This window comes from Vipera berus, assembly GCF_964194415.1.
Source record: "Vipera berus genome assembly, chromosome: Z".
NCBI lineage: Eukaryota > Metazoa > Chordata > Lepidosauria > Squamata > Viperidae > Vipera > Vipera berus.
The window spans coordinates 131,708,245-131,720,744 of record NC_138205.1 but is presented as its reverse complement, the minus strand read 5'-3'; the positions used below and the strand labels follow the sequence as shown (position 1 = coordinate 131,720,744).

General features: G+C 45.0%; 2 protein-coding genes and 1 long non-coding RNA gene across 3 annotated transcripts in view; 1 reads left to right on the top strand and 2 right to left on the bottom strand.

Annotated features, from left to right (window-relative positions):
* The window catches only part of ELP6 (elongator acetyltransferase complex subunit 6), an 11,771-nt gene extending 7,258 nt beyond the window's left edge, over nt 1-4,513 (bottom strand). The window contains exons 1-3 of the mRNA XM_081344363.1: nt 3,849-4,513; nt 969-1,047; nt 296-366 (exon numbers count right to left, since the gene is read on the bottom strand). Coding sequence (XP_081200489.1) covers nt 296-366; nt 969-1,047; nt 3,849-3,902 — 204 coding nt within the window. The 5' untranslated portion in view covers nt 3,903-4,513. The remainder of the gene's footprint in view (nt 1-295; nt 367-968; nt 1,048-3,848) is intronic.
* On the top strand, nt 3,909-4,778 carry LOC308677718. Its single transcript, XR_014028553.1, has 2 exons — nt 3,909-4,031; nt 4,506-4,778. It is a non-coding gene; the product is annotated as an uncharacterized lncRNA (long non-coding RNA).
* Nucleotides 4,779-8,581: 3,803 nt separating this feature from the next.
* Nucleotides 8,582-12,500, bottom strand: part of CSPG5 (chondroitin sulfate proteoglycan 5) — a gene marked incomplete at its 5' end in the record, with an annotated part of 20,269 nt that continues 16,350 nt past the window's right edge. The window contains one exon of the mRNA XM_081346288.1: nt 8,582-9,734. Coding sequence (XP_081202414.1) covers nt 9,570-9,734 — 165 coding nt within the window. The 3' untranslated portion in view covers nt 8,582-9,569. The remainder of the gene's footprint in view (nt 9,735-12,500) is intronic.

The following is a 12,500-nucleotide window of genomic DNA, read 5'->3' as shown; positions in this document are numbered from 1 at the left end:
GATATAGACAGACAAGACAGACAGACAAAGATAGACAGACAGACATTAAAACGGATGGTCGTTAAGTTCGAGGACTAGCTGTATGCCCCATTTCCCAACCACAAACCGTCTTGGTCTAGATTCCTTGGGCCAATTAAGCCAGGTGGACTTCAATTCCCAGAATTCCCCAGCCAGCAGTGCTGGGCGTTGAAGCCCACCAAGTTTAAAGTTGCCAAGGCTTGAGCAACTCTGAACCGTCGTTAAGTCGAGGACTCCCTGCATTTTAAGCGAGGCAAATAAAATCCACCCGGCTTACCAGCTTTTGAGCCACAAAGGAGTAATGGCTGAAGGACTGCACCAAGGCCAAGAAGCAGACTTTGCAGCCGGCTGCGGAAAGAAAGGGAAAAAAAAAAGAGAGAGAGAGATCTTACGCCGAGTCCTCGACTTACGACTTACGCAGAACGAGGTTGCTAAACGGAAGCGTTTCTTCCCTGAGTTTTGCCCCCTTGCACGACTTTTCTCGCTGCACTTCTTGAGCGAACCACTGCCGTCCTTCATTTAGTCACCACACGGTCGTTAAACGAATCTGGCTTCCCCACGGCTGGTCAGACGGTCGCAAAAAGGGGATCAGGTGAGCCTGGGACCGTCATAAAGGCGAGTCGGCGGCCGAGCGTCTGAATTTTGATCCCGTGACCCCGGGAGGCGGCCACCGTCGTAAATACGAGTCGGTTGCCAAGCGACTGAATGTGGATCCCGTGACCGAATATAGGCTGCAATGGTCGTAATTTCTGAAACGCGGTCACTTTACTTTCAGGGCTGTTGCAATGGGCCCCAAACAAACGGTCGTAAGTCGAGGACTGCCTGTGTCACAATTAAAATGACTAAGAGAAGCTGTGTGAGTCGAGGACCACCTGCACCAAGTTTTAATTCCGGAGAACAGGTGAACGATGTCGCAGATGGGTTTCGGAGTCCTTCTTTCCCCCGCTTACCTCTGAGGTAGAAGGAGAGAAAATGGTGGACGAGGAAGCCGGCGTCCGTCCTGGTGGCACAAAGCAGCGTCAATGCGCTCTAAAAATTAAATAACAGAGATTTATTTGTTCTGTTTTAAAGAAAGATGATAAAATAAAATATAAATATTATGAATATATGTATATATATGTATGTGTGTATATACACACACAAGCACACACACACACACACACACACACACACACACACACATATATATATATATATATATATATATATATATATATATATATATATATATATATATATATATATATATATATATATATATATATATATATATATATATATATATATATACATATATACATACATACATACACACACACACACAGTCATGGCCGAAATTGTTGGCACCCCAGAAATTTTTCCAGAAAATCAAGTATTTCTCACAGAAAAGTATTGCAGGAACACTTGTTTTGCTATACACAGGTTTATTCCCTTTGTGTGTATTGGAACACAACAAAAAAAAGGGAGGAAAAAAAGCAAATTGGACATAATGTCAAACAAAACTCCAAAAATGGGCTGCACACACACATACACACACACTCACACAAAATCCTACACAGGAAAAGACCCGAATACGCCAAGGCCTACGTGTGTGTGTGTGTGTGTGTGTGTGTGTATAGAAGTTGAAGTTAGTAAAAATAAAAATAAAAACGAACTCCGGGATATAAGAGAAAATTCTTCTTTATTGCTGAGCTTTCGTCAACAAGCTGTTGATGCACACACACACACATACGTATAAGTATATGTATATGTGTGTATTGTGTTTATATATATGTGTGTATATATATGTGTATGTATGTATATATATATTAATAATAATAATAATAATAATAATAATAATAATAATAATAATAAGAAGAAGAAGAAGAAGAAGAAGAAGAAGAAGAAGAAGAAGAAGAAGAAATTGGAAGGGACCTTGGAGGTCATCTAGTCCAACCCCCTGCTCAGGCAGGAAACCCTATACCATTTCAGGCAAATGGCTGTCCAGTCTCTTCTTAAAAACCTCCAGTGTTGGAGCATTATGTGTATTGTGTATATATATATCTGTATATATGTGTGTGCATGTGTTTGTATATGTGTGTATGTGTGTGTATTAACAAACAAACGAGAGAGGGAGAGAGAGAGAGAGAGAGAAATGATATAGATAGATGTCATGTAGATAGATATAGATCAGGGGTGTCAAATTGCTAGCCCACGGGCCGGATGCATCATAGTGAAAGAACGCCCACCCTATTCCCGGCAATGGCAAAACAAGTCACGATACATTGTGACACGTCTTGTGACGTTGCGAGTTTGACACCCCTGATATAGATGATAGATAGATATAGATAGATAGATGATATTGATATAGATTAGATATAGATGACAGAGATAGATAGATGGAAAGATATAGATAGATGTAGGTAGAGAAAGATGAGATAGATAGATAGATAGATAGATAGATAGATAGATAGATAGATAGATAGATAGATAGATAGATAGATATAGACAGACAGACAGACAGACAGGAAAGAGAGATAGAGATAGATAAATAGCGATAGATAGATAGATAGATAGATAGATAGATAGATAGATAGATAGATAGATAGATAGACAGACAGACAGAGGATAGATAGATAGAGAGAGAGAGAGAGAGGAAAGAGATAGATAGATAGATAGATAGATAGATAGATAGATAGATAGATAGATAGATAGATAAGAGATAGATAGATAGATAGATAGATAGATAGATAGATAAAGAGAGAGAGAGAGAGAGAGAGAGAAAAGAGATAGATAGATAGATAGATAGATAGATAGATAGATAGATAGATAGATAGATAAAGAGAGGAGATAGATAGATAGATAGATAGATAAAGAGAGGAAATAGATAGATAGATAGATAGATAGATAGATAGATAGATAGATAGATAGATATGACATGATGGATGATAGATGATAATAGATGATAGATATCGAAGGAGAGAAAGGATAGATAGATAGATAGATAGATAGATAGATAGATAGATAGATATAGAGGTGACATGATGGATGATAGATGATAATAGATAGATGATAGATAGCTAGACAGACGTGATATAGATATATTGAAAGCTATAATAAATATAAAATAACGTAAAATAAAAATAAAAAAAATAAAAAAATAAGGCCTAAAGTTAAAAAATACAGTAACAAAACATAATAAAAACAAAATACATAATCCAACGCAACAAAACATAAAAAATATCACATAAAACCGAAATGTTTTATTTTTATTTTTTTAAAAATTCCATTTATATCCCGCCCTTCTCCGAAGACTCAGGGCGGCTTACAAGCTTAGCAGTAGCCTTCATTCTATGTCTATGCCTGCTTGTTAGGGCTTTCACACACACCCCAAGCGGCATTATTACAAAGTCAGCTTAATTGCCCCCAACAATCTGTAATAAAACCTGGATTGTAAAAATAGAAGATGAAAAATTAAATTCTACTGTATGAAATCCGGGGGGGGGGGGGGCTGAAGAAGCAAGAGTTGCACTACAATGCTCATCCTCCCCTGCCAGCTCAGCCAGAGAGCCTCAGGCAAGGGGCGATCCCAGTTTATCACTTACACACACACACACACACACACACACATACACCACAATCAATGCAGGCTTGCCAAAGGAATCCTGGTTTTTTTTTGAGCAAGGCCAAGGGGGCAAACCGGGAGAGGACTACAGCTCCCGGCATGCCTCGCTCCAAAACCAAGGCGCGCAAGGCCTCTTGGGAAAGGAGAGGAGCGGCACCGGCTCGTCGGGTCTCGCGCGGCGACGGGACCCGAGAGGGGCCAAGCCGCGCCGTTACGCGTTGCTCACCCGCTCCGGCTGCTCCACGGAGACGCCGAGCAGTTCGTTCAGGGCCACGAACATGCCGCCGGGCAGAGGCGGTCGCCCTCTCCGCACCCGCGAGAGGATTCTCGTTCAGCCGAGCGTGCGTGCGTGCGTGCGTGCGTGCGTGCGAACGACGGCAGGAGGCTGCGGCCTACTCGGGGGGCCTCGGTACGCATGCGCGCTATTTGGCGCGGCGCCTTTTGCCCGGCTGCGCTCGACGGTTGTTCGCTGCGCCCTCTAGCGGCCAAGACAGCGGCACTGCAGCTTGGGAGCCAAAAAGTTCCCAGGCTTGGGGGGGGAAAAGAAAAAAAAAATTGATCCTTTCATTATTTAATTGAATGAAAGATTACATTTATCTGTCGTCGCTTTTGTGCTGTTTTGTTCTCAGGTTACTTGTCTGAAATGGTATAGTGTTTCCTGCCTGAAAAGGGGGTTGGACTAGATGACCTCCAAGGTCCCTTTCAACTATTATTATTATTATTATTATTATTATTATTATTATTATTATTATTATTATTATTATTATTATTGTTGTTGTTGTTGTTGTTGTTGTTGTTGATTGTTTATTGTTATTATTTATTATTGTTATTGTTATTTATTATTATTATTATTATTATTATTATTATTATTATTTATTATCAGCTGCCCGCGGAGCTTAGGACTGCCCCCGACCTCCGTTCATTCCGCCGGAACCTGAAGACCTGGCTCTTCGAGCTCTCTGGCCCAGGCTGAGAATTTTTTAATTTTTAATTTTGACTGGGTTTTTATTTTTTTCTCTCAGGGTTTCATTTAATCTTTTTTAATTTCTTTTTAACTTTTGTATTGATTTTCTTTTAAATATCCTGTAAACCGCCCTGAGTCCTTCGGGAAAGGGCAGTATATAAATCTAAATAAAAATAAAAAAATAAATTATTATTATTATTGTTGTTGTTGTTTGTTCTTGTTAGTGTTCTTGTTATTATTTGTTATTGTTATTTGTTATTCTTATTTGTTATTATTATTATTTGTTATTATTTGTTGTTATCAGTGTTTTTTTTGTAAAAGAAAAAGGTGCTGGAACTCACACATGTCATACATGTGAAAGCCCTAACAAGCAGGCATATACATAGAATGAAGGCTACTGCTAAGCTTGTAAGCCGCCCTGAGTCTTCGGAGAAGGGCGGGATATAAATGTAATAATAATAATAATAATAATAATAATACAACCCGCCTTGCCTACCCTACAAGGTTCCATCCAAAAAAGGTGCCGGAACTCCGTTCTGAGCGTTCTATGAGAAAAAAAAGCCCTGGTTGTTATTGTTATTGTTGTTATTGTTATCATCTAATTGTTTTTATTCTATTATTAACTAATTGTTATTGTTATTGTTGTTATTATTTGTTGCGTTGGCAAACAGCCTGCTCAAACTTCTGTGCCTCTGGACTCCCAAGTCAGAAATCGGACACATGAATGAACAGATAAAGAGTGCTTACTACAAGCCCCATCGTCCCCAGGCGGCGTGGGAATGGGGGAGCTGAAGTCCGACACATTTGGAGGGCAACCAGCCACCTGTCTTTTCCCCTGATGAAAAATTGCTCCGGTGGCTGGGATGTAGCTAGGCGTCAAGCACCATGGTTACAGGCGGTTCTCGACTTCCGGCGGATCGCTTAGTGGCCGTTCAAAGTTGCGTTGGCACCGAAAGGCCTTGACAAAACTGTGACTTGCGACCCGTTTTCCAGCTATGGCCTTGGCAGCATCCCCAATGATCAAAATTTGGATGGCTGGGCAGCCGATTCATAATTGTGACGGTCACAACGTCCCGGGGTCACGGGATTAAAATTCAGATGCTTGGGAACCGACTCGTATTTAGGACGGTCACAGCATCTATTCTATTCTGTTCTATTCTATTTTGTTTTCTATTATTCCATTCCATTCTATATTCCATTTTTTCCTATCCTATCCTATTATTCTATTCTACATTCCATTCCATTCTCTTTTGTTCTATTATTCCAATCCATTTTGTATTCCATTCCATTCCATTCTATCCTATCCTATCCTATTCTATTACTCTATTCTATTCTATATTCCATTCCCTTCTGTTTTGTTCTATTATTTCATTCTATATTCTATTCCATTCTCTTCTATCCTATCCTATCCCTTATTCTATTCTACTCTACTCTGTTCCCTATTCTATTCCTTATTCTATTCTATTCTCTATTATTTTATTTAAATTTTCTATTCTGTCCTCACCTATCCCATCCCATCCTATTCCATTCCATTCTATTCCATTCTGTTCTATTCTGTTCTATTCTATTCAATTATTCCATTCCATTCTATATTCTACTCTATTCTATTCTATTCTCTGTTCTATTATTCCATTCCATTCTATATTCCATTCTATTCTATTCCTTATTCTATTCTATTCCATTCCATTCCATTCCATCTATTCTATTCTATTCTATTCTATTCTATTCTATTCTATTCTATTCTATTCTATTCTATTCTATTCTATTCTATTCTATTCTCTGTTCTATTATTCTATTCCATTCTATATTATTCCTATTCTATTCTATTCCATTCCATTCTATTCTATTCTATTATTCCATTCCATTCTATATTCTATATTCTATTCTATTCCTTATTCTACTCTATTCTATTCTATTCTCTGTTTTATTATTCCATTCCATTCTATATTATTCCTATTCTATTCCATTCCATTCCATTCCATTCCATTCCATTCTATTCTATTCTATTCTATTCTATTCTATTTTCTATTCTATTCTATTCTATTCTATTCTATTCTATTCTATTCTATTCTATTCTATTCTATTCTATTCTATTCTATTCTATTATTCCATTCCATTTTATATTCTAGTCTATTCCATTCTATTCTATTCCTTATTCTATTCTATTCTATTCTATTCTATTCTATTCCATTCTATTCTATTCTATTCTATTCTATTCTATTCTATTCTATTCTATTCTATTCTATTCTATTCTATTCTATTCTCTGTTCTAGTATTCCATTCTATATTCTATTCCCGTGGTGGCGAACCTATGGCACGCGTGCCACAGGTGGCACGCAGAGCCCTCTCTGTGGGCACGCGTGCCGTCGCCCCAGTCCTGGGCCTTCAGATGGGTTTTTTTTAACAAAAAAACCTTTTCGCTTTAGCCCTCCGCCGCCGTCTGCAAAAAAAAAAAAAGGTTCAATCAATCAACTTCGACTTCTCGCGGCGGGGGGCGGGGGGAAAAGATCTCGTCAAGTTAGTCTTGACGGATTGAACTTTTTACTCCCACCCGGTCTGCCCTGACCACCGTGGCCACGCCCACCCAACAGGCCACGCCCATCCGGCACCTAAGTGGGGTTTTCGGGTTCCCGTTTCGGGGGGGCTCCCCCCGGTCTCTTAAAAGGTTCGCCGTCTCTTCTGTTCGGTTCTGTACTGAACCTCATCTCTTTCTCGATCTGTTCTTCTGTTTCTCTATTATTCTATTCCACTCCGTTCCGTTCGGTTACCAAGGTTGACCAAAGAACCGCCGTGAAACCCAACCGAACTGGAACGGCTCTTTCTTACTTCGCCCGAGAGAATGGCGAAATCGACTCGCCAAAAGGCTGGCTAATTCGAATTGGACCGGGCTCCAGGGACAAAGCAAAGTGGCTTCTGCCCACCGGAGAGCCTGCTTTTCCGGGGACGTCAACTCCCACGGTCCTGAAGCCGGGAGTTGGGAGGAGCTGACATCCGCCACGGCTGAAGGCCAACCGTTTTTTAGAGCAGTCGCCAGCAAAAACCATCTCACCGAAATCGGCCCTTCGGGTCATGCTGTTCCCGAGCTAGCCAGAAGGGGGAGCCGGTGGCATATATATTTTGCTTCCTTCCAGAAGGGCCCTGGCAGGTCAAAGCAGAGTACGGCAGCCATGATAACTCTTATTTATGACCGATTCCTTAACAACTTTTCAAAGTCATGACGGACCTACCTGAGCTACGAGCCAGATTCAAAGGTCTGACACTGCCCGGGGGGGGGCACGGTCATGTGATTTTGCCAGCCCGCATGCTTTTAAGAGGGGAGGACTTCCGCTCCCAGAATCCCCCAGCTGGCATGCTTTAAGAGGGATGGACTTCCGCTCCCAGAATCCCCTAGCCAGCCATCCTTTAAGGGGGGAGGACTTCCACTCCCAGAATTCCCCAGCAGGCAAGCTTTAAGAGGGGGGGGACTTCCACTCCCAGAATCCCCTAGCCAGCCATCCTTTAAGAGTGGGGGACTTCCACTCCCAGAATCCCCCAGCCAGCAAGCTTTAAGAGGGGAGGACTTCTGCTCCCAGAATCCCCTAGCCAGCCATCCTTTAAGGGGGGAGGACTTCCACTCCCAGAATCCCCCAGCCGGCAAGCTTTAAGAGGGGGGGACTTCCAGAATCCCCCAGGCAGCCATGCTTTAAGAGGGGTGGACTTCCATTCCCAGAATCCCCCAGCCGGCAAGCTTTAAGAGGGGAGGACTTTCACTCCCAGAATCCCCCAGCCGGCAAGCTTTAAGATGGGGGGCTTCAACTCCCAGAATCCCCCAGGCAGCCATGCTTTAAGAGGGGTGGACTTCCATTGCCAGAATCCCCCAGCTGGCAAGTTTTAAGAGGGGAGGACTTCCACTCCCAGAATCCCCCAGCCGGCCTGCTTTAAGAGGGGAGGACTTCCCTTCCCAGAATCCCCCAGCCGGCATGCTTTAAGATGGATGGAGGTCAACTCCCAGAATCCCCCAGCCAACCGTGTTTTAAGAGGAGAGGACTTCAAGTCCCAGAAGTCCATGCTCAGTGGGGAATTCTGGGGAGCCGAAGTCCACCCAAGCTAATGTCCCTGTGGCCGTTCCACGTTTTCCTCTAAAAAAACAAACACGCAATTCATTATTTTGTTTGTTTTTTTAAAATTTTGCCTTCGTTTTCATCCCCTTCCTGGGCTCAACTTCAAGAAAAATTAAAAAAAACCTTTCTCACCACCTCCGTCTGCCATCCGTTCCTCCCCCCGCCCCCCCCGCCCCGATTTCACAGCAGGAAGACATCGAAGCCACGGCATCCCTTTAAAAAAAAAACTTTATTATTTATTATTGTCCTCGTTATGATCTCGAGAGCTTCGCGCTTTTTTTTTCCCCCCCCACGTTTTTAAAACCGGTTTCTCAAAAAAAAAAAATTAAAAAAAATATATAAAGGCCGGGTGACGTACGAATTAAAAAAACGAAACCAAACAAGAAGTCGGGAGAGTCGCAGCAAAGGGTTAGAAATCGCAGTGGGGGGGGCATGTGGGGGGGGGACAAAAGGCAATATATACAGACAGGGAACAGACTCCAAAAAAAAAATCAGCGCACACCATTCATTAGGGAGGGAGGGAAGGAACGGACGCTGCCGGAATCGTCGTCGAGCCGTTTTTTTTTTCTTTATTACCTTTCCTTTCCTTTATTCCGTACCGAATACATCAAAGCATGCGATGAGGGGGGGGGTGTGGGAGGAAAACAAAAAAAAACCAAAATGAAACCAACAAAAAAAAGCTAACGAAGACCCCAAATCCCAAATAAAATAAAATAAAATAAAAATAAAAATTGCGCTCCGGATGACGGGACGTGGCTTTCGTGCAATCTTTTCAATTTTGCTTTCTTCTTCTCTTTATTTCCTCTCCCCCCCCACCACGCACCGCCCGCCCGCCCGTCCCCCGTGGCGTCGTCTTTCAGCTCCGGCCCCCTTTCCTCGACCTTCATGTCAGGTTGTTCTGCAAACAGTTCGCTTCCGGATCGTCGGGATGGCCCGTTTTCCGGTTATCCAGCTTGGGCGAGGTGGAATTTTGAATGTTAAACGCTTCTTCGTCTTTGAGGCAGGATTTCAAGGGGTCCGGGAGCTTGTGGGGGGCGCTGGGATCGTCCTAAATGGATGGAAGGATTTGGGGTGGGGGTGGAGTGGGGGTTGTCAGGAAGCAAGAGAGAAAAAGAGAAGTTCGTCCCGGGTGTCGTCGGAATGAATCGGGGAGAGACGAATGCGATTGTCGTACTGGGGACTCGCCCATTCCCTCCAACCGGGACTTGACCTCAGCAACTTACAAGGATGTCTGGACTTCAACTCCCAGAATTCCACATAACAGCGGGGGAATGCTGGGAGTTGACGTCCGCCCGTTTTCAAGTTGGGAAGGTTGAGAAACTCAGCTTAGAAGAACGCCCACCCTGCCATTGCCACATGCCTAGACCTCAACTCCCAGCATTCTCCAGGCCAACTGAGGCATTCTGGGAGTTGAAGTCCGCCCGTTTTCACATTGCCGACATGGAGAAACACCGCCCTAGCTCTATTTCCTCCAAAAAGCAGGCTCCAATTAGCTTAACGCCTTCGGTACAGTTTGTCCTCGACTTGCAACGATTCGTTTAGTGACCATTCAAAATTACAATGGCACTAAAAACAAGTGACTTATGACCCCTTTTTCACACTTACGACCATTGCAGCATCCCCGTGGTCACCTGGTCAAAATTCAGAGGTTTGACGACTGACTCATATTTATGACGGTCGCAGTCTCCCCAGTGTGTTTGTGTGTGTGTGTGTGTGTGTGTGTGTGTGTGACGCGATCCCCTTTTGCGACCTGACGAGCAGCGCCAACGGGGCAAGCCCAATTCACTTGACAACGGTGTGACTAATTGAACATCTGCCGCCGTTCGCTTAACGACGGTGGCCAGAGCGGTCGTAGAATGGGGCTAAAGCTCCCTTTAACAACCATCTCGCTTAGCGATGGCAATTTGGGGGCTGCGTTGCGTTCGCAAGTCGAGGACCGCCCGTAGATGATCTTCTCCCCAGGGTGGATTTGTAACCCGCTCAAACGCTCCATCCGTTGCAGGTTGGTGAGTTAGCTACTTTTTCGGTGGACGTCGGGAAGGAAAAAAAAAAAAAGCAAAGGAGGAGAGATGAACTGCCTAAGATTAAACCAAGGTCTGTCAAAGCAGGCTTCGGCAGAGTTCAAATGGCGAAAAATCGTACGGAGGCTCGGGTGGGTCTCTCCTTTCGACGCTGAAAAAAACGGGGCCTCGGAGGGCAAACGAGCAAACTCATTGCAACTCCTGAAAGTGGCGCCATTTCCACACACACCCGCCCCGGGGAAGGACAGAGCTGCTTTCAAAAGATGCCAGCTACTGGCCTTCAATGTGCCTTTTTTTTTTGCAACTGAAGCCGTGCACAGCCTTAGGATTGTGGTTGTGAATCTGCCCATGCGTTGAGCTATTCCTTGGACCCATCTCGGCTTTCCTGCCTCTCTCTGCCTCGCCTCTTTTCTCCTCCATTTCCTACTTCCTTTCCTCCCTCTTGTCTCCTCCTCTTCGTTTTTCTCCTCTCCTCTCCCCTCCTCTCTTCTCCATTCCTCCGTCCCTCCTCCTCCTCCTCCTCATTTCCCTCCTCTCCGTTCGTCTCCCGTCCTCTCCATTCCTCCATCGCTCCTCTCTCCTCTTCAGTTCTTACTTTCTTTCCTCCCTCTCCTCCTCTCCCCTCTTTCTTCCCCCTCTCCTCTCCCCCTCCATTTCCTCCTCTCCTTCATTCCTTCCTACTTCCCTCTGTCTCCTCTCCTTCCTTCCATCCTCCCTCCCTTGCTCCCTCCCTGTCCTACTTTCTTTCCTATTTTTCCTCTCCGCTCCACTTCCCTCTCCTCTCATTTTCTCTCCTCTTCTCCCCTCTCCTCCCCTTTCCTCCTCTCCCCTCTTTTCTCCTCTCTTCCCCATTTCCTTCCCCTCCCCTCCCTTCTGTTCTTTTCTTCTTCCCTCCCCTCTCTCCTCCTCCTCTCCCCTTCCCTCCTCCCCTCTTTTTTCCCCTATCTTCTCCTCCCTTCCCGCCATCGCCCTCCTCCACCCACTCCCAATTTCCCCGTCGACGCTGGTGCCAAGGACCCCTGATCACCCACCACAAACAGACAAGCTCAAAACTCAGATGGAGGATGGAAGACGAGCAGACAGGGGGGAGAAGACGACACGTGGACCCCAAGCCCCGAGGGGAAAAATGAGGGGGTGGGTAGACTCGAAAGGGGTGGGCAGTAGTAGGAGTAGGAGATTAGTAACCCTTTCCTCCAAGCATCGACCACACCCAGCGAGGGTCAGGAGGCCCTCGGGATGCTCTGGCGACGTTCTCTCAAAACCACGTCTCCTTCATGTGTTTAGAATTCAGTTCCCAGAATCCCCCCATCCAGCACGGACTTTGCTGGTCATTCTGGGGGGGGGGCAAAGTCCATAGGTCGGACGGAGGCTCTCGGGGGTGGTGGGGGGGCACGAGAACCCCACTTCCTATTCCAAGGTCTCCTTGTACTTCCTACGGTGGGGCCTGAACGTCTCCGCGAAGCCCAGCTAGTGGGGCAGGAGAGGGAGAGATGGGCAACATGGGGCCAAACCCAGAGGAGGTTCTGGAGAGACCCCCATTTCAGAGGCCCTTACTGGTAAGAAGTGGGTTTCCCCCCCTCCCCCAACATCCGGTGAGTCCCTAGCTAGGGTAAAATGCAGGAGAACTCAAACGGATTCAACCCCACAGTCTTCCTTCCTTGGCATTCGCTTTCAAGGTACGATACCACCACAATTCTACCTGGTGGGGTGGGGGTGCGGAGGGGGACAGGCCAAACAGCCCCTAGGAAGACACGTGGGCCTTTCTGGATCCTCCACCTCTTGATCCTCTCCCT